The following is a 20,999-nucleotide window of genomic DNA, read 5'->3' on the forward strand; positions in this document are numbered from 1 at the left end:
TCAGCATCAAATCTTACACCTGACACACTCATCGAGCCATCTGTTTTTTGTACTTTTGCTCATTAGGGTCATGAGTGAAATGGAGCGTATCCCAGCTGACTTAGACGGTGGACACCAGACAATATTCACATTATTCTTATGAACAAATAACCATTCACACACATATTCAGGGTAATTTAGAAAGGAAAACCCACACAGGCAAAATCCATAAAAGAGGGCTGGATCCAAGTTTCAAACCCACTAGAGTCTAGTTGGTGTCAAACTCAAGGCTCGGGGGCCAGATACGGCCCACCACATCATTTTATGTGGCCGGCAAAGAGAAAATGTGCATCATGTGTCAATACTAACATTAAAAATTGTCCATTTAAAAAATATATATATATTGCTGGCAGTATTTATGACCGTTTATCATTTAAAAATATTATAGTACTCTCGGATATAAAAACGAAATATTCATCAGTTTGTTGAATGAGTTTGACACTCCTGCACTAGACAATCAAACATAGATGAGAAATGTTAACAAGGAAAGCAAAATGTAAAAGCTGTCTGTCTTTGCTTACTGAACAAGTTTTTAAAAATAAACACAAACAAATAATAAAAATCTATCATCCTTAGCGGAGAAAACAAAAGCTTTGGACTGCATTTTGACTGTATAAGTGTGTAACTGCCCTTGGTCTACATCCGTAGTCCCCAAGGTAAATTCTTGCCCACAAGAGAACTCCTGACGTCTGAAAAATTCACCATCTTCCAAATGGCCAAGTAGTATCAGATCAGACCCCGCAGCAGGATATTTTTGGGGAGTGTATTGGCAATCTGTTTGATGGAGTACAAGAAAGGACAAGAGGAGCAAAAGGAAGGGGAGGGAGGGAGTAATGGATGGATGGAGCCACCAGCCACCTGTCACAGTCTCAATGAGGGAGGAAGAGGAATGAAAACAAGCTAAGCCAAGGGAACCACACACAGATGAAGCAGTGTGCATTTTCAATATACAAATATAACCAGAGTTTGATGGCGCACTCAGTAGGAAGCCAAGTAAATGCAATCATAGGCAGAGGAACTTCAGACTTTGCCAACACTTGGCATATTTTTTATCTTAATAAAGCACCTTTTCTCTGTTCACTAAGAGCAGGCCATCTGTCAGCGACTACTCCCCCATGAAGAACCAGCTCACAGACAGGAAAAAAACCCCAAAAAACTTTACATTAAGAAACAGTGCAGTAATAAAAAACGAGGTCACTCAGAGTGTATCGCACAGTACCTGATTTTACTCTCTTATGAAGATGTATGATCCAAATTTTTATTGTTGAAATGGGGTTAGAGTTCCCTATTGAATGTACTTTATGTAATAATTGTAAGGTTTCATATTTTTTTATTAGCACATTCTTCACATATTCCCAGTACATTCTGGTTAGCAATACAGCGGCTGCATTAAATTACTTCTTTGAATAAATCATATTTTTTCAAGAAAATTGCTGCTATGCCTTGAAATGCTGATTATTGGGCCATATTTTCCAAATGAATGCATCAATTATTAGCAGTGGCCAAGACAAACTGTGCGAGTGTTTCATTGAAATGTAGTTGAATAGAATCTTTGAAGTTTGCTCAATGCTCTACAGTCCCCAATGGTATCAAATCGATACAGGCCATAGCAAGATAGATTGATGTTTTTTTTTTTTTTCTTTTCTATTTATCATTATGGAGAAATTGTTCTGGCCTTCCAATTTGAAGATAAATGTTCTCATAATGAAAGGCTCACATTGGAGTCAGACAGGCCAATCTTTTCTATCAGTGTAGGATTTATTTACACTGTATTTATATTCTATAATAGACCATATGGCTATAATAGAACATATTTAAAAAATATATGAATCTCTACTTGATATTCAGAAAAACATCAATGTTGTCATTGTGAGAAATAAAAAGACTTTTTAAATGAGTGGTTACTCGAATATTTACATTTTTATAAGCTTGAAGGAAGACGCTCTTGTCACTGCTGCATTGCAGTCGCTCCCAGCTTTAAAGAAGACTATCAAATGTAAGAGAATAATTTTCTTTCCAATCCGGGGTCAAATACAGTCTTGGAAATAATAGTGATCCACAGCAAAGTCCCAAGCACAAACTTGAATTGAGGACAATATATCAATTACTGTAATTTCCGGACTATAAACCGCGACTTTTTTCCAAAATTTTGGACCCTGCGGCTTATAGTCAGGTGCGGCTAATATAAGATTTTTTTCGTGATTTTTGTAATGACTTGATAACTTTTACTCTTAACACTATTATACACAGTAAAAGCTACAAAACAAACTGACAAATAACTCGTTTTCAAATCAGACGAGTAAAAACTGGTCAAATATTTAAAAAAAAAAAGATATTAAAAGTGAAGACAATTTGCAATTCCAGTAATGACACACGAATTTGATGCACAATTTGTCTTCGCGGGCCACATAGAATGATGTGGCGGGCCGTATCTGGCCCCCGGGCCTTGAGTTTGACACCTGTGCTCTAAACCCTTTCTCTTACTCTGCCATGTCACTCAGAGATTACACAAAGCAGTGGCACTGTTTGGACCATCTGCATTGTATTAAAACCCAATCAATCAGCATTTAAATTCAATTCTTCTGACATTCTGCTCACCAAAAACAAGTTACTTGGAACCTTAAACGGCGGCGCGGAGTACTTATGGATTTTTACGGCCTCCGGCCTCCAGGGGGCGCTCTAGCAGGAAGCAAGAGCGAGACAGGCAAAGAAGAAATAATGCGCCAAAGAAGACGTGCTAGTTTGTGTTTACATTTCGCGCATCACGCAGAGCGCGATCAAGACGGACATTACTGAAAGGAAGCCTTTATACACAAACTGTCATCATGGGGGACAAAAGAAATGCATATGATGCCGCTTTTAAGCCAAAGGCAGTCGATGTTGATGACATTATCTTGTGTCTAGTCTGGAGCGTAATTATGGATTTTTACGGCCTCCGGTCTCCAGGGGGCGCTCTAGCAGAAAGCAAGAGCGAGACAGACGAAGAAGAAATAATGCGCCGAAGAAGACGCGCTAGTTTGTGTTTACATTTCGCGCATCACGCACACACCCGCATTCACACAAAGACAGGAAGCTTTTATACACAAACCGTCATTATGGGGGACAAAAGAAATGCATATGATGCCGCTTTTGAGCTATACGTGTCGCTCGCTAGTTTAATGTAATTTAGTGCTTCGTGCATGAATAAGATTAGCATGAACAGACCCTCTTCACACTCGAAGAAATGCATAAAACCGACGACGAAAGAGAGACTGAGAAAGTGTGAGGCGAAGGATATCTAACGCTATTCCAATCGGACACTAAGGAGGAAGACTTCGATGGTTTCAGTGCACAGGAGGCAGATGAAGACGGCTCTTTTTTTACTTTTACTGGTGTGTTTTTTTTTAACCAGCCCTGTTAGTGCTGTGCTACCGTGTTGCTGCTGTGTTGCCGCCGCGTCTCAGTGACTTTGCTGTGTTACTTCCGTGTTGCTGCGGTATTACTGCCGCGTCACAGGCAGTGTTTGGAAAGAAATGTTAAGGTATGTTCTTAAAGCTTTAAAAAAACTTTCTGTGTTCAGTCTTTCTTTGCTAATAACTCGCGTGCACACTTCCGCGTTGCTGCGGTACTACTGCTGCGTCACAGGCAATGTTTAGAAAGACATGTTCAAGTATGTTATTAAAACGTTAAAAAGGCTTTCTATGTACTGTCTTTCTTTGTAAAAAACTCGTGTGCACGTGCGGCTTATAGTCCGGTGCGTCTTATGTAAGACAAAAACTGAAATATCCATGAATTTTAGCTGGTGCGGCTTATAATCCGGTACGGTTTATAGTCCGGCAATTACGGTAGCTGACATCATTTGCATTCCACGTAATTCCTTCATTAGACTAACCATCATTCAGCTACAATAATAATAATAATAATAATTATAAGAATAAGAATAAAAATATAGATAATATGAAAAAGTAAAAAAAGCAAAAAAGTTGTGAGGGTGATAAAAGATGTGAATTAAGTTTACAAGGGTGGAAATGCAGAAAAAGAAAGATCAGGAGTGAGAAGAAGCCCAACTGAGAAGAGGCTCATGCCGTATTCACACAGCTAAGATCTCATAATTGGATGACAAATCTTTGAGTTTATATCTTGTTCTTTTTCTCTGTCTTGTTTACTGCTGCAGAGAAAACACCCCCCTGAGGGAGTATAATGCTCCAGGCCATCTGGCCTGCACTGACTCATCAGCTGCCCTCCCTCCCTCCTTCCCTCCCCCATCTTCCTGCAGGAACAGTAAATCCCTACTACTATCACAAAGGATGATTGACCTTTGGCTCGATTGTGGAAGGAGCTTCAAGTGGATTTCAATTCAATCTATTCATTTTCTATAGCGCATGTCCTGTTCCCGGTTCACATTTTTTGCAGCGTTGGTTCACCCTGGACTGGTCGCCAGTCATTGGCAGACAATATTCACATTCACACCAATGGACAAGTTATTGTCTCCAGTCGACCAGAATGTTGCCCAGACTCAGAGTCAGCAAAATAAAAAACAACATGCAGACCCCATACAGAGGTTCCAACTCAGAAGCCCTCGACTGTAAGGCAGATCTGTAAATCACTACTTAACCATGCTGACCCCATAATACAAGAAAACACCAGAGCTTTGAAGAAAGATAAAATATTTCATTTACAGTGTCGGTTGGGTCAAGCTGACTTAAGCTTAGTGCAAGGTATTACGGTTTTACCAGTTACGTATTAACATTTAAAGCATTAACATTTGGGATGGCAAAGAAAAAAAGAAAAAGAAGAAAGGCCCTAAATAAATCTCCAATGTATCCCATTGGCTTTAAACAAATACTGTTTACTTTGCCTTATCTCTAAAATTCAAATATTTTGTGACAATTTAAACAACACACAAATGGTTGTTTGAAATTCATTTAAAAAACCCAAGTGGAAAGATTCAGCCTCCCATTTGAGACGAAGACAAAGAGATTAAGTGTAGTAGTTTCTGTGGATTAGGGGCAGAAACTGGAGAGTTCAAATCAAGTCAGATGCAAAGCAGGAAAAAGAAAACCATGCCCAAAGACTGCACTCCCTCGACATTTGAAATGCACAATTTGTTCCTGCCCCGAGTGGTAAAACAATGCTTTGTTTTTTTTCTTCTTTTATTTCCACCCAAAGAACAAAAAAATGCACTGAAGCCACAATTAACTCCCTCCAAATTCTGCCTTTACCCAATGTAATTGTCTTCATCGGAATGAACAGTCTGGTCCTTAAGGGTAGATAATTAGTTTTCTACTCTTCTCTCCTGCTTCAAATCAGCATCACTCAGGCTGTCCCTTTTTAGTTGGCATAAATAAATATTGCAATTCGAATCCATCCAATATGAACGGAGGAATCTGAACACTGTACAGAACTATAAACGATGGCAAATGATGATAATGCGAATGAGAGACAAACACAGTCGAGGACCCTTCTGATCTTCTGTGACCTCAATTTCTTTACATAACAAATGTTCTCTTTTGAAGAATGACATCGCACCAGTAAAGTTAATCTACTACATGCAAGAGGACAAGATTGTCTGGCCGGGTCAAGGCCAGGCCTTGTTGTTTCTATTTTAGTCTCACGGATAGATGACTTATAAAAACGTTCCCGCCTTGTGACGTCAACAAAACTCAAAGCAGCTCACAGTTCTGACTGACCTCCATTGAAGTGATGCCAGCGTTGCTTATACATGCACACACGTGTGCCGTTAAGTGTTTAGTTGTGTCATCCCACCAACTATAATTGGCTACAGTGCTGCCTTCATTTGGCAAGCAGTACTATCCAAGAAAGTAGTGGAAGGAACAATCTGAGAGCTTTCCATCTCTGTTTGCAGTTTACATGGCAAGAAAAGGTGCTGCTCACGCTGGCTTGGGAGAAAATGACACCCTACAATACAGTCAAGATTTGGATGATGAGCAGGAGCTTACGCATCATTGAGCCAGCTTTGTATTCTGTGTGTTTGTGTAAACGCGCGTGTGTGTGTGCGTGTGTGTGGCTGTTGCTAAGTGACTTAGACATTTCTATTTTTTAAAAGTGAAGACAATTTGTAATTTTAGTAATGACACAAAGTCGATGCAAAATTTGTCTTTGCGGGCCACATAAAATGATGTGGTGGGCCGCATCTGGCCCCTGGACCTTGACACCTATGGGTTAGCACACATGGAGTTCGCTCCCAGGGACTTTTCGGCATGTGGGTCGAGGCCACGTCATTTGTCGTGCAGCTGTGCAGTATCTACCTCACGTAGCTGTCTGTTTGTGAATTGGGATTATACATGTGCACTGCTGCCCATCAAAATAAATAAATAAATAAATAAATAAATAAATAAATAAATAAATAAATAAATAAATAAATAAATAAACAAACATGAGCATGCATTGGTGGATTATTTAGGACACCATCCGGTCCTCGCCCGCCAACTGATTGAGGCTCTGGAGTCTGTCCATGCGTCCTGCTGGCCCCCCGCGTCTGTCACTTGAGCTTTAATACCCTGGCCTTGAATTAACACGCACAGAATAATGAATGTAATAAACACCCAGTGAGGGTTGACAGCAGAAAAAGGCCAGCGGAACCAAGCTGCAAAGTGTATCAGTTGATTTGGGGAGGAGAGCAACAAGAAGAAGGAATGTCAAAATAATTAGAGAGACGGACGGAAGGCAAAGCCAGCGTGCTTTCAGTGGTGTTCTCAAGGCTGAAGCATTTCTACTCAAGGGGAATCCCCTGAAGGCCAGAGTGGACATCTGGACAAGGATACGTACGGATTTATCCATACCAATTGCTAATTAGATTATTAAACGGCATTGATACTTTCATGCTTTTTTCATTTTTTCATCATTTCACTGGTCAATCTTTTTGCAAATCTTTGATGTCTTCCAGCTTGGTTGGTTCGGTTCTTTTAATTCAAGCAGACTGTACACATACTAATTAAACAGATGTTGAATTTAGAACGTTAATAATTTTAATTTTTAATTATAATAGCTTAAAATGTGGTGTATTGTACAAATGAGCAGTTTGCTCACGTTTCCTTTTTTTACGTCGCTGTTAATTTGATTGTTCTTGTTAAATAAAGAACAAAGGACATTTTCAGTTGGGGAAAGCCAAAAGTGGTATATTAAGATAAAAGTGTACGACTGACCTGTTTCCAATTGTCAAAAATGATGATTTTGCTGTCCTCGTCGTCCACTGTGACTGAATTCTCGTAGCCCTCACCTGCAAGCAAATATTCAAGCAAGCAGTGAATATCCGCCCAATGTCAATATACAAAATAATAGCCAGCAAAACAAAGGAATTTGAACTTGACTGAAATGTCAACTGTCTCATCTGCTATATGAAAACAATAGTTTTCAGGCTGCATTAACATTTCCAAAAATGCCAATCTTAGTCCAAACAAAGAAAAAAAAGAAGAAAACGTCAGATTCTAAATTTGGTGTTGTAATGGTGTGAATGCATTCGGAGTGAATATGCTCTCAAGAGAGTTTGTCACTTGGGCCAGAATAATGTGATAATATCTCAACTGGGAGGGAGGTGCTGAGTGACATTAACCTTCTTTGCACAATACTGAAATTTGAGAAATTGGTTAGATTGTTATGTTGTTAAACACATACATACATACATACATACATACATACATACATACATACATACATACATACATACATACATACATACATACATACATACATACATACATACATACATACATACATACATACATACATACATACATACATACATACATACATACATACATACATACATACATACATACATACATACATACATACATACATACATACATACATACTACATACATACATACATACATACAAATATACATACATGACATACATTCTATTTTTAGGTTCAACCTTCTGCTGTTAAGCACTGCTGACTTGTGTTGGCAATTAGTTGGTCGGTCAGGCCACGTTTTAATTAGCAGAAAGTGTTAATTCACTCACAAAGCTGATATGGTGGCACACCAGTCATCGCAAACTGATAATTAAGTACAATTTGCTGTTTCTTTATGCTGCTCAGAGGAAGACTGAGCATTCCAGAACACATTTGCAGAAGGGAAGCCAAATCGATAAAGACATCGATGAAGCTGAAATGTGTCCATTTATCAAGCTTCAAGTAAAAAATGCTTTATGCTTTGAGTGTGAGCATTGTGCAAGTTGGTAGATGCCCTTCAGTGACAGTGATGGAGGGATTGGACGACTGGGACTAATGATTAACAATAAATTTTGACAACACAGTTCTATTGACTAAGTGAGGTCACTGGAGAAGGAGGTTCAGCGTGTCTACCAGAATGGAAATTGAACACTAAATAATTTAGGCAGTGATATGTGCAAGATATATCTTACAGATTCATAGTCAGTTTCTGGGTACAAACTGGGTGAATGATTTCATATCCTTGGAGATTGATTTTTTGCAATTTATTAGCAAATCCTTTCCAAATGTGATCTGAGGGAGAACATATATGCAAAGTGATACATATATGAGGCATTACCACAAGCTTGGGTCTCTGAGTCTACAGAGAGGGATCTGTCTGACTGGCCAGCCAGTGACAAGGCCAGGGATGACTTGCCAACGCCATTCTGTCCCAGTAGCACAATCTTGAGTGCCCCTCCGTGACTGTGGTAGGTAGACTGGGCTGCTGACGTTTGACTGAACGATTCATCACGAGGTAATGTGTCACTGATAGGCAATGTGGTAGGTTCCTCCAGTCCCGGGATCCAATCGCAGTCCTCAGACACAGCTTCTTCTCTGCGCAGCTGGTGCTTGACAGGAAGGGGTGTGCTTCCTCGGCGGAGGGGTGGGGCTGTGCTCAGAAACATACTATACTAGACAGGTACAAAAAAAAAAAAAAGATGCCTTACTCACTTTATACAATAGACATTTGTGTGATACCACGCTACTGTCCTCCAAAATGATATCATGAGTGAAAAAAATGCTAATATAAAAGTAGTATGTGACGCCGCTGCAGCTCAGGCAAAGAAGATGCTCATCAATATTAACACCAAAAAAAATCAATCTTTGTCATGCAGAACACCAAACTGTGTGTGAAACTGCATTTGCCTATAATGCTCTAGTGACACTTCATTTAGAGGAAATGGAACCTGATATCATTTACTTATACACTACAATATTGAATCAACGGCTGCCTTGTGTCAAGTATCGGGTGTTAACTATTATTTAGTACTGCATACCTTCTATTTTGTATTCTATTTATAGTGCATCTTAAAATATTAGGCACCGCATTGACACTGATTTATATTGCTTTATAAAGTTAGATAATACAATAACAGATATATTATATATACACAGTACAGTATGGTAAATGATAGTATTGTGCAATATGGTGCTGTGCATTAAGTTATTCCACAGTTCTAGTATATGATTTATTTATTATTGGAGAGGCTTACTCAGCTGCCTCAATTACGTTAATTGAAAGCGCTAATCAATTAAGCATGGCCTCCATTGTCAACAGGCTCAGGGGAGCCCTACGTGTAGACGAAGGTAACCCTGACCGCAGACTGAGCCACTTGTCAGGGGTTAATCTGCTTCTCTCTGCAGGCTGGAGAGAAACTAGGCCAAACAACAGTGCGTGATGCAAATTTAATTCTCCAGCCAATGTTTTTGTGCTTATGCTTTTACACAGCCAGCTAGAGCTCTCCAAAAGGCAGCCATGTACTGCTTTGTATAATAAGTGCTAGGGAAAAATGCATTTATTATCTTTATTTATTGTTATTGACGGTTTGATATCACAGTTGAACAGTTATATAGGAGTACTTTAAAAAAAATGAACAAATGAGTTCATCTTGAGATGCACACAATAAACTAGTTTAATTATCACCTTAAGACAATGTGCGTGTGCGTGCGCGCGGGTTACCAATAAAGAAGATGATTGAATCATTGATGGTATGTAATGGATGCAAAATAAGTGTCGCCTTACCTGGTCAGCAGCCATGGTTTGCAGGAATGATCTTTGGAGGAAACGCGTGCTGTAGTAGTTGCGGGACCGGACCAATTCAAGTCATCTGCTCTTAAATGCAGTCCCGATAAGACAAGCACATCATCGGCGACGTCGTCATCGCACGGTGCAATAAAAAGACGCTCCACGTCTCATTTATCATGATGTCTTTCTTCCTACTACGGCGCGTAAAATCCGCTGGCGGTAGGAAAGGCGCGGCGCCGCGCCGCGTGGAGACCGCGGTAGGGAAGCTTGGAGTAGGCAAGACAAGACAGCACCTGCTTCTCCACCGTATGGAATAGGATGATGGAAATGAGAGAAAGCCATCAGCAATCCATCACATCTTCTAGTTGACCTTTTTCATGTGTCCCAGCGAGCGACGGCAAGCATGCATCCCTCCCCACCTCTGACAATACTCTCTACCTGTCTCCCCCTCCCTCCCTTCCTCCATCCATCTCTCTCTCTTCTCCACCTCCCTCCACCCATCTCTCGCTCTTTCTCGATCTCTCTCTATCTCTCTCTCTTTCTCTCTCTACCGGGAGAGGGAGCCAAAGTAATAGACAACGAGTCGCCCCAATTGAAGTGAAATTCACATTTTTTTGGTTGCAAATGTATTTCTCATCTTTTAGCACGGCTTTTGTTCGTCACTCGTGGGCATTTTGGTGGACGGCTCTTGAGATTTACCTCAATTATTGTTTTCCTTAGACGCATTTGAATCAATTCTAATTCCAGTTAAATATTTGGTATTTTTCCCCTGAACAACATGAGTTATTTCCCCATTTAAAACAGGATCCCACGAGAGCTATATTCTGCCTGTTTTATCTTTGTTCTTACGGCAACACACTTAATTCAAATGATCAGCCATCATCAAGGTCAGCCGGGAAACGCGGAAATCATGTGCCAGTACATCGGCGTCATTCATTAGGGCGTCCATGTCTTGGTTGTGTGCTGCTGAAGATTATAACCTTCATAACGTATTTCCAACCAAGACACACAAACCCTCCCTCTCATGAATCAAATGATCATCCATAATACATCTGAGCATTTAGAGTACAAATTCAAAAAGAAAAGGAAGACCGACAATTGGTGTTCATGCCTGGTTCTGTCATAGTATGCAAAATGCCTGAGTCATCCAAAAAAATATATATGTATTTAAATAAATTGAAATATACAATTTAAAGTGGCCTTTCTCCTGGATTTTCACATCCCTCTCCACGCAGTACACTGTGAATGTTAATGCGAATGATTGTCGGTCTCTAAATTGACCCTGTGACCTGCTATGGGCATCGTCTACGATTTGCCGAAAGTATGCTACGATAAGCTTCAGCTGCACGCAACCCTGAACAAGATAAGCGTGATGGAAAATTGATGGATGGGTGACCGACAATGACCCGATTCATGTGTGAATGTTCAGACTGACTTTCAGTGTGGCAGCTCTGTGACTGACTGACTGACTGACTGACTGACTGACTGACTGATGAGTACCTAAGTATTACTACTAGTAGTAATATTTCTTGGCTGCTATACCAATTTAATGGTATATCTCCCAAGGATGCTGACGTGAGTTAGCTTATTTGAATCCAGCAGGTTTGCCGGAGGATGGATCGAAAGCAGTCAAATCATGAAGCAAAAGGAATCTCATCTGAATAGATGAGATACAAAGGCCAAAGACATTTCCATAACCTACCCTGTCCCTATTTGAACCATCACTTGAAAGTAGATAGGCTCCACTTGTTAAAAAGTCATTTCCCAGCCTTTGTCTGATTTGATTCTTATATTTAATACTCAGTCTGCTTTCAAATCTTCCAGTCTTACATTCTGGGATGGTCAATTGCTTTGCAGAGATAGCTTGGGGACAGCAGTGTCTGTCGCCTTTGTTTCTGCATTTGGCAGAGCATTACAAAAAATAAAAAAATAATAATCAAGGTGACAAATTGGCATTGCATGCATCTTTTTAAGAATTGACTTTTTCTTTAGATTCTGGTATTTGGTAGAATCAATATATTGTTGAGTTAAGAATGGTTTTGTTTTAATATAGACTGACTTAACACTAATAATAATAATAATAGGAATGATGAAAATAATAATGATAATAATAATAAGTGTAATGCATAGAAAGCCCTTGATTTTATGTTTTACCCTATTAATCCCATGAATGTTTTGTCAGATAGGGGAGATGCATATACTACATATGTATTCATGCTGCGTCCAAGTTATGTCTCTCTGTTGTATTTACACATTTTTTTTAACAATGCCTCTGGGAAGGTTGTTTAAACATTGTGTGGAGAGTTGTTTACTCTGGTGGAACAGGGAGGGGGGAGGGGGGTGCATCACTATAAGAGATCAGTGACCTTGATTTACAAATGATGTAGTATGTGTTTGTTCTATGCAAATAAAAAATATGCTTGTATACATTGAGTTCTAAGGTCATTCCATCATTTCAGGTATGCTCTCAACTTAAAAGAGCTACTCAGATGTGTTGCTTAGTGAGTCTGGTATTTGTTTTTATGGCATTTTCCAAATGGCCCGGTTACCTGTCAAACAACAGAATATTTTTTCACATTTACTGCAGTAAGGCGAGGACTTAAGTGTTTGTAATAGTTTTTATTTTCTTGCCGTGAATAGCTTGTCACATTGTCTGTTAACTTTGAATGACTCAGTAACAGGAGGCTGCCGGGGTTGCCAATGAGTGCAGGGAACGGGGCTGATTTGGGAACTGGGGTGACGCTGGCGGAAAAAAGAAGGCAGCAGAGCGCGAAGCTGACGCACGGCAGGCCGAGATAACAGAAAATAAAGTGGCGGGTTCCAGCATGGTGCGAGACATACTAACAATATGGCGGTCAAAGATGACACTTCCCATAGCAGGGAGACATTTGTCTTCGTTTCTATACTCGGCCCAGGTGTTGTAACTAACAAATATGAAGGAGTGAAAAACTCATGGGGAAATCTGGTGTGGGGAGAGGCTACTGAACTAATATGAGGAGACATGACATTAACAAACTCAAGTGCATAATAGGGCAACCAGCTCACCATAAATACGAGAGTTGAAGCAATTAGTAGAGCGGTAGCCTTTTTGTTACGCCTGTGCGCAGCCAAAGACCCCCTGTAGCCATGGAGGTGCGAGATGATAAGGCCACAGTTGATGGCAATACAAAGGAGAGGCCCGACGTAATAGACAAGGAAAGCCGGGATCAGAAAAAACAGCCAGTCATCTCGGCCTACTGACCATGTGCAACCGCCGTTAAAGTCGATGTAGGTGACTTTGGGTAACGCCATGGCTACTGAGACCAGCCAAATAGCCGCAACGACTGATATCCTGTGGAAGAGAATAGGAGAGCATTAAAGACAGGCTGCTTTTTTTGTTCTCCATTAATAGATGTGTAAACTTGAGCAAAAACGTTTAATGCAAAATGGACCTATTTTTTATAGAAAGGTTTTAGTAAAACAGATGAATTAACCTTAATTGAACTGGACTCAAATATTCTATGCTGAAAGTTAAATTTATGAAAACAATTTCAGCAGCTTCTGATCAATTTGAACTCCAAGATACTTACACATGTGTCAAGTTCACAGGTCGTCTTGTCCCCGGTGCAACAATACGGTAGCGAAGCACAGACAAAGTAGCTAGGCTGAAAATTTCCACTCCCACTGTTATGGAAGTCATGAATCCCAGCAAAATGCAACTGGCATCCCCGAGCTGCCAATCCTGGAAAGCAGCACTCAGAAGCACACAGGGCAAGGTGAGCAGAGCACCCATATCTGCCAGGCTTAGGTTCAGGAGCAGGACGGAGCTCGGCTTTGAGCGACTTCGCCGGTTTTTGATCAGAACCAACCACAGGAGAAGGTGACCCACCAACCCCCAAAGGAGAGATACCAGGCTGACCAAGGGCAACACCTCATTAAACGAGATGGTAGTGTTGGTTGAGACCACATTGAAAAGGAGATTGACGATGGCGGGCATAATGGAGGTCAGGTGTGGGGAAGGAACCTTCTTCCTGTAAAAGAAGCAATCAATGACAGATAGCTTAGAAGTCAAGGAAAGGAATGGGTTTTTGTGCAGCACAGGAAAGTAAGTCATTCTTATCTAGCAATTTCACAGAGAGGACTGACAAGAGGGCTTCACATAGTAATAGAACTGTGATACATATATACAGTAGAATGCAAAAGCCAACACTTGACAAAAAAGAAATGAATCAAACGCAATGTGTTAACTGCTTTGGAAAAAATGTTCATGTTCACAAAAAACACACACACAACGCAAAACTGCTTAAACAATCACAATTGTACGTCGATCAACTCCCATTTCTTACTTTGATACGGATTATACACAACCACAGCTACAGATGGGAAAATGAAGCTTCAAATTAGCTTCATGAACCAGTTGTATTTTTTGGCTCCTATAGATGGCGCGTTGATTTAATTAAAGAGATTTGAGAAGTGGTGGGTCAGTGGGCTTTCGGACCCATGTTGTGCACAGGATGCCATCTGGGGGAGTCAAAAATACAACTGGTTCATGAAGCAAATTTGAAGCTTCATTTTCCCATCAATCATTCTTTCATGCAATTGTGGCATCAACTCATGTTTTCTTCTCTGGGATTTTCTTTTAGGTTATTCAAAAACAAAAACTTATGCACTTGTGGAAAAATAAGCTTTTATGTGCTTCCTGAACCGACTCAGACTTTTTTAAAGATTTTTTTTTTTATAAATGTAGGAGCAAACTTTGAACCTATTAGTCAAAGTCAAAGTCAAAGTCTCCTTTATTGTCAATTCCTCCGCATGTCAAGACACACAAAGAGATCGAAATTACGTTTCTCACTATCCCAGGGTGACAAGACAGAGTTCACAACGCACATACAAGTAAACAACACAGGAAAAATAAAACAAGAAGATGAACATATAAGAGTGATAGCACGCTAGCCGCTCCCGATGCACAGCAGAGTCCGGAAAGATGACAGTCAACCAGGCCACTGCGAACACGAGCACACAGCAGTCACGCACTGTCCGGTTCGTGGATCCTATCAGGCGAACGCAACCCATCTTGTCGTCCCGCGAACGAACGTACGCCAGGAGAATGGAAGGCACGGCTGGGCGAGCTGGGTTGGCCGCAAGCCTGGCCCGACGTCTTCGCGCTGGCCCCTCTTCCGCTGCCTCGCAGACTCGCTGCCGACGCATCCCAACAATGCTCCAGGACGGAGCAGTCCGAGCTCACGACGCAGTCCAACCGGGGGAGGAAGAGCAGGCCAGTCCGGCGTCGCTCCATGACGAAGCAGTCCGAGCGCCCTTAATCTCTCCGCACCAAAGTCCAGAACGCCATAAAACCCACTTCCGCCGATGTTGAGCAGAACATGCCCGCCGCACTAGTAGCACGACGTATCACGCGAAACAAACACACACAAAACTGCCGGACAAACACTCAGTAAACACTCACAAAACAACGAACGGGACAGAGAGTGGCCGCTGCGTGTGCACGCGCCGCCATCTTATAGTGACCCATAAGGGAGAGATAGCAAAAGATAAACTAGCATAATAGGCAACAAATATAAATGTAATGCAAACAAGCCAGATCAAATTCCTAGAGCCACACCGATTTTTTGGAAAACTCATCTCATACATTATTCATGAGGATAATAGTTGCACTACTTGGCATCGAAATCACCTGCGCTCAGTCGGCAATGACTGTCAGGCCTGATGATTCAGATGTGACGGTCTAGCCGCAACTCTTTCCCTCTCTCAGGAGACAAGCAAACCCTTGGAGACATGAACAACTGGGACTGCATCACCGCACAAACAAGGTAGTTCACCTCAATGGGAACCTTTCAAAGACAGCGGCGGGGGAGCTTGTCAATATGCACAGACAAGAAAAAAAATTACTTTGGAAAAAACATTGAGCAGCATCATCCCCTTCTAGTCAAGTCAAAGAGCCTCAAACCTCCAAATGTAAGTGAAAGTTGCTGAGTAGGTGCTGCCTCATCTTTATCCGAGCACAGTCCGGCCTGCCATAACCTTTTCCCCATGAGTCAAGTAAATAAACAAACCTGCAGTAGCTAGTCATTTGTTACTCATGTTACCATGGGCTTGATCCATCTATAGTGAATGAGATGGAACATCTCTCATGTCTTATCATCACAAACAATCACGTTGCTTTGGGATGTTGTGAAGAAGATTATAAATGCTGTGCCTAATGGGTTTTTTTTTTTTTTGGTCGGATTAGTACCATACTAGCATTTCTATTAGCAGCATAGGTTTGCTCACAACTGATCTAAATGTTAAAATGATAAGCGTATTGGTGGGCTGCATTACACCCACTTGTCCAAATCTGATCAAGTATGTCTCTGTGTGTGGGGCACAGATGGACAAGCAAAATGAACAAACCTTTGTTTTGTTCTTTACCCATCTGTGCCTGTCCTGCAGCCACTCATTAAAGCCCAAACTCCCCGTTTCATCATGTACCTTTCATTTTACGCATGTGGACTTGGCAAAAGTCAGCAAGGCAGATTCACCAACTGGCTCTGGATTTTCTAAATTGGAATCTGCACATTAATATTTCTGCTGGTCCGTCAGTCCACATTACTGAGTCAGTGAAACCTAACCAGAGTGATTAAATGTGCAATTATAATTATTGAGGGCAATATTATGCTCTATGTGCTGTATTTTAAATACAAATATGAAATGTCATTATTGACTGTTGCGAAACGAATCAAGAGTAGGTAAATGTTTAAAGCCATTTTTCTTGTCTTACACACTGCAAGTTGATGAAAAAAACTATTTTTTGTTTTCAAATGCTTATTTCGGACAATTTCCTGGAACACAGTTGTTTGTTTTGTTTTCAGAAACCAAATTGATGAATAATATGCGGGTAAACATGACAGCAAAAAATAAAATAAAATAAAATAATAGAGTGGGTTCAATATTCAAATACTGGTGAAGGAATGAGGTCGAAATACAAAAAGTCCTGCCTCGCTACAAAAACAGATATGCTCAAACCTCATTGAATAAAGTACATAAGCAGACAAGTATATTCACATATTAAATAAATAAAAGAAACATTTGAAGCATATAATTATACCTACACACCAAATCAATAAAGAAGACATAATTAGACATTTTTGATAAGTGGTGATGAGAAAGGTTTTTATAACTTTATGATCTGATATATATATTTCTGGGGACTTTGAAATAACAAATGACTTTTGATATATTGCCTAAATACCTTAATGACCCTTAAGGAACTGTGGAATGCATGCCTGATGTTTTTTCTCTGAATCATGGACACGGCCAGAGTCGTCTTGACCGTTCAGTACTTGATTGTATCTTATGTTTTGACTAATGCTAGACGCCAGTTTTTGATTACTACTGAACGCTCTGCACAGAGGGAAATAGTTTGCCTAGCAAAGCAAAGATACGGTTGAATGCGGTACGACAGTGTATGTCCAAGATTGGAGAAGAATGTTCACAGGAAGGTCACGTGGAGATAAAACCAGTGGGTGCCAGAAGGAGCCACCCGAGAACTCGGCCAAAGATGGTCGCCAAGGCCGAGAGACGGGATGGAAGACAACAGCCCCCTCCACACACACACACCAACAGCCCCCCACCAACACACCGAATCGCCCATAACCAGCACCACTCCCATGGAAGCAGACTCTCCTTCGAACTTGCCCCACCCCGAAGACTCATCGCCCATCAATCCCAGCCCACAATGTGCTACTGAATATAAAACTGATCTAACAACCTTGGACTTTGCCTTTTATGAATGGAGACTTTCCGCTCTTGAAGGGCCCAGCGCTGTATTGCACTTTCCTGAAAACAGAGCTTTTTGAACAAGAATTGTGATTGAACTCAACCAAGCTGTCTAAGTCTAATTTCTGCTTCAGTGTCTTTGCATTTTCCTAAATCTGAAGAAATCAAACGAGCACGCAGTGAGTAAATTGAATAACAGGTGATTGGCAAAGGCTTTTGCCGTGAGGCGCAGATAACGCGCTCCCTAAATTGTGGACAGAATCCAACACTGGGTATTTTATTTTTCATTTGAATAAGCCTAAAGTTTTGGGCACTTAACTTTTATATTAAACTAGTCCATTTTGCCTCATACATTTTTTTAACACAGAGAACAAATCACATAAAAATAGAACAATAAAAAGTCCATCTCTACACAACCCACACCAAACTGTCATCTGGGGTGAAAGACTCTTGATGAATTTTTTTCATTACATTGCCGAAAAGTCTATGGTTAATTTTAAGGCCTCTAAAGACAACCTGGAACATAGACACGGAAAAAAAAAAGTGAGCATGAGGCCAAAGGCTGAGTTAAATTTAGACAGAAGCCTCTGGCTGAACTAATTTGCAGTTGGTGTCTCAAAATAACTCATGCTTGTAATTCATTTGAACAAACGTTGTACAGGGCAATACAAAATTAAAAAAAATAATAAAATATATATAAAAATAATAATAGGATTTAAAATTGTGGCTTTCAAAATGTTGGTCCAGGGAGATTGAAAAAGTGCGCCTCACTTACCGTGCCCAGCAATCTGCTCCCAGGAACATCCCTCTGCTCACCCTCACATGATGACATGGGTGAAGAGAGGAAAACCTGTGCGGAGTTAAATTTAGACAGAAGCCTCTGGCTGAACTAATTTGCAGTTGGTGTCTCAAAAAAACTCATGCTTGTAATTCATTTGAACAAACGTTGTACAGGGCAATGCAAAATTAAAATATATATATATATATATATATATATATATATATATATATATAAATAATAATAGGATTTAAAATTGCGGCTTTCAAAATGTTGGTCCAGGGAGATTGAAAAAGTGCGCCTCACTTGCTGTGCCCAGTAATCTGCTCCCAGGAACATCCCTCTGCTCACCCTCACATGATGCCATGGGTGAAGAGAGGAAAACCTGTGCTCCTCCTCTTTGCTTAACAATTCTTTATTTCATGCCCATTCAAATTTAGATTCCACTGACACATATTTCATAATTCTAAGCCGCATCCTTAAGGAATTGTTTTGAATTTATACTTGTTGTTGGTCATGTAATGGCAACATAGCTCAGGAGGTTGAGTTGCTGTCTGATAATTAGATGCTCAAATTGATTTTGTTCCAGAGGGCACAATAAAACAAGATAAACAAGACACTGCAATCTTCAGCTTTCACCTGCTGTGCAGCCTCTTCTTTCTATTTTAAGTATTTTAATACTTGTGGATCCCCCTGAGTATAAAACCTTGACGCTAACAGGTTTAGTTAGAGAAAAGAGTGCAAATAAAACTGATGGTAAAGATGATAGCAAATGCAGTGCAACCTCACATCCTGAAGTCAAACACAAACAGTAATTTTATACTCAACAAAAAAAGATTTGTCTCTGAAGTTGCTCACAACTTTGGAATTTTAACTAGCATCTTTGTATTATCTTTTTTTCCCTGATTATTCCTTTAAAGGATATCCCCTTGAGATGCATTATCTAATTTTTAAGGGATTCCTTTTAACATCTTTAAATAATAACATTAAAATAAAGAAAACATATAATAAACAATATAATAATTATTTAAATTTATTTTATTATAATATAGTAAAATAAATTTAAATAACAAAATAAAATAAAGATAAAAAATAAATTAAATCCACCAACATAATACAAAAAACATTCAAAAACACAAATATACTTACATGCAATCATTCAGGCTTATTGCTGCCCTAAGCCTGGCCTCCTTTCATCTGCAATATTTTTCAACATACATTTATAATAACAATACATACTTTATATACATACATAAAACATACACAGCTTCAAGGCCCAAGAATCACTGCAAACATATTGATATGACAAACAATTGCAAGCAAATAAAGTATGTCCAGATTAAATTAGTCGAAGCAGAAAATATCAATCAAAAACAAGAGGTGGATGTTTGACAGTGAATAAATAGAGATGCTTTGGAAGAGAAAAGTGGTTATTGATCAAATAGAATGAGCTAGGTGATTCTGCTCATGAAAGAACGGTGACTCTGTCAAACAAGGTGCTAATGAATATAGCTTTTTTCTTTTTTTAATGTGGGCTAACCTTTTCACCCCTAATTTATCTCTGAAAAGAGTAAATGGAGGTTGTCGCCGATGTGTACGACCCACAGCTGAGATTGGTTCCAGCTTACCCGCAACCCTAATGAACAGGAAAGCAAATGAATGTATGGATGCTTCATGCCATGCACAATCAGTTGCCATGACCTTACCAAGGTATTCGACCATGAATAGGAGCAAATTCGTGCAGTCAAATGCCAAAGCGTGGATAAAAAAAAAACAGCGAGAAAGTCTCGAGGCTGTCATAGCAGAAAATCACCACCTTTTTCTTTCCCCCCTAAACAATTATGACAAAGTTGCATCTTCATTATATAACCCTCGTGTCTGCTTTTAGCCACCTCAGCCAGCCATCCGGCTATGTGTTGTCTGCAAAATGTCTCATCTATCACACCCACTCAATCTCACTCTGACTCAGCTTCTGGCTCCACAACCTCACTATTGCCGCTCAATCATAGCACGCCTCCTCACATAGAAGAAGACAAAAAAAGCGAATAGATAGCTTTTATGAATCGCAATGGAGGAAATAAAACATCTACTCCGAGCGGGACCCAGAATGGAGCCGGAGGAAACTTGTCAAGTGTGTGCTGCTCGCTTGCGTCTCGTATTCCTTCCCTTTTAAAGGGTGAATACAAAAAAATAAGCTGTTTGGGGGAGAAAAAAAAAAGAGACTGGGACAGTTTTTTGGTTCATTGCTTCAGTTGAAGATATAGAAGCAGCTTATATGAGAAGAGAGCCGCAGCAAAGTTCAAATCTTTGCCTCAAATAAACTTGACAGCCGTAAAATTACACAATCTTATAAGTTCTGATCTGAGAACTGTTTACTTTGCTTTTACAAAGACAATGTTTTTTTTTACTGAAGCTTTTTAAATAATAAATGTCCTTATTGAGCTCCATCAGACATTTAACAGAGC

The 20,999-nt window shown here is 40.1% G+C and overlaps 2 protein-coding genes across 5 annotated transcripts in view; both read right to left on the reverse strand.

The window, feature by feature from the left end:
• rem2 (RAS (RAD and GEM)-like GTP binding 2) overlaps nucleotides 1-10,447 on the reverse strand; it is a 31,013-nt gene extending 20,566 nt beyond the window's left edge. The window contains exons 1-3 of one of the 2 annotated variants that reach the window (XM_088395753.1): nucleotides 10,002-10,447; nucleotides 8,556-8,884; nucleotides 7,185-7,258 (exon numbers count right to left, since the gene is read on the reverse strand). In XM_088395753.1, the coding sequence (XP_088251879.1) occupies nucleotides 7,185-7,258; nucleotides 8,556-8,883 (402 nt within the window). In that variant the 5' untranslated portion in view covers nucleotide 8,884; nucleotides 10,002-10,447. Of the gene's footprint in view, nucleotides 1-7,184; nucleotides 7,259-8,555; nucleotides 8,890-10,001 lie in introns of both variants that reach the window. The other variant, XM_088395752.1, reaches the window with a different exon arrangement.
• Nucleotides 10,448-12,603: 2,156 nt separating this feature from the next.
• LOC148387008 (putative neuropeptide Y receptor type 6) lies at nucleotides 12,604-19,702 on the reverse strand. 3 transcript variants are annotated; one of them, XM_088395750.1, is made up of 4 exons: nucleotides 19,684-19,702; nucleotides 18,532-18,606; nucleotides 13,574-14,014; nucleotides 12,604-13,335 (listed from the first exon to the last, which is right to left on the reverse strand). In XM_088395750.1, coding segments are annotated over exons 1-4 (1,230 nt in total). In that variant the 5' UTR covers nucleotides 19,686-19,702; the 3' UTR covers nucleotides 12,604-12,623. The 3 variants fall into 3 exon arrangements, with proteins under 3 accessions (XP_088251876.1, XP_088251877.1, XP_088251875.1); XM_088395751.1 differs by lacking the exons at nucleotides 18,532-18,606; nucleotides 19,684-19,702 and adding an exon at nucleotides 15,676-18,523; XM_088395749.1 differs by lacking the exons at nucleotides 18,532-18,606; nucleotides 19,684-19,702 and having other exon boundaries at nucleotides 13,574-18,523.
• Between the last annotated feature and the right edge of the window lie 1,297 nt (nucleotides 19,703-20,999).

This window comes from Syngnathus floridae, chromosome 14 (genome assembly GCF_059516105.1).
Source record: "Syngnathus floridae isolate MCC-2025c chromosome 14, RoL_Sflo_1.0, whole genome shotgun sequence".
Classification (NCBI taxonomy): Eukaryota; Metazoa; Chordata; class Actinopteri; order Syngnathiformes; family Syngnathidae; genus Syngnathus; species Syngnathus floridae.

Excerpts from the sequence above, each read along its gene's own strand:
- LOC148387008 (XM_088395749.1), bottom strand. The coding sequence starts at position 14,097 with ATGACTTACTTTCCTGTGCTGCACAAAAACCCATTCCTTTCCTTGACT. Across the intron at positions 13,336-13,573 it reads CCTGTGAACTTGACACATGT|GATATCAGTCGTTGCGGCTA; the intron begins GTAAGTATCTTG and ends TCTCTTCCACAG.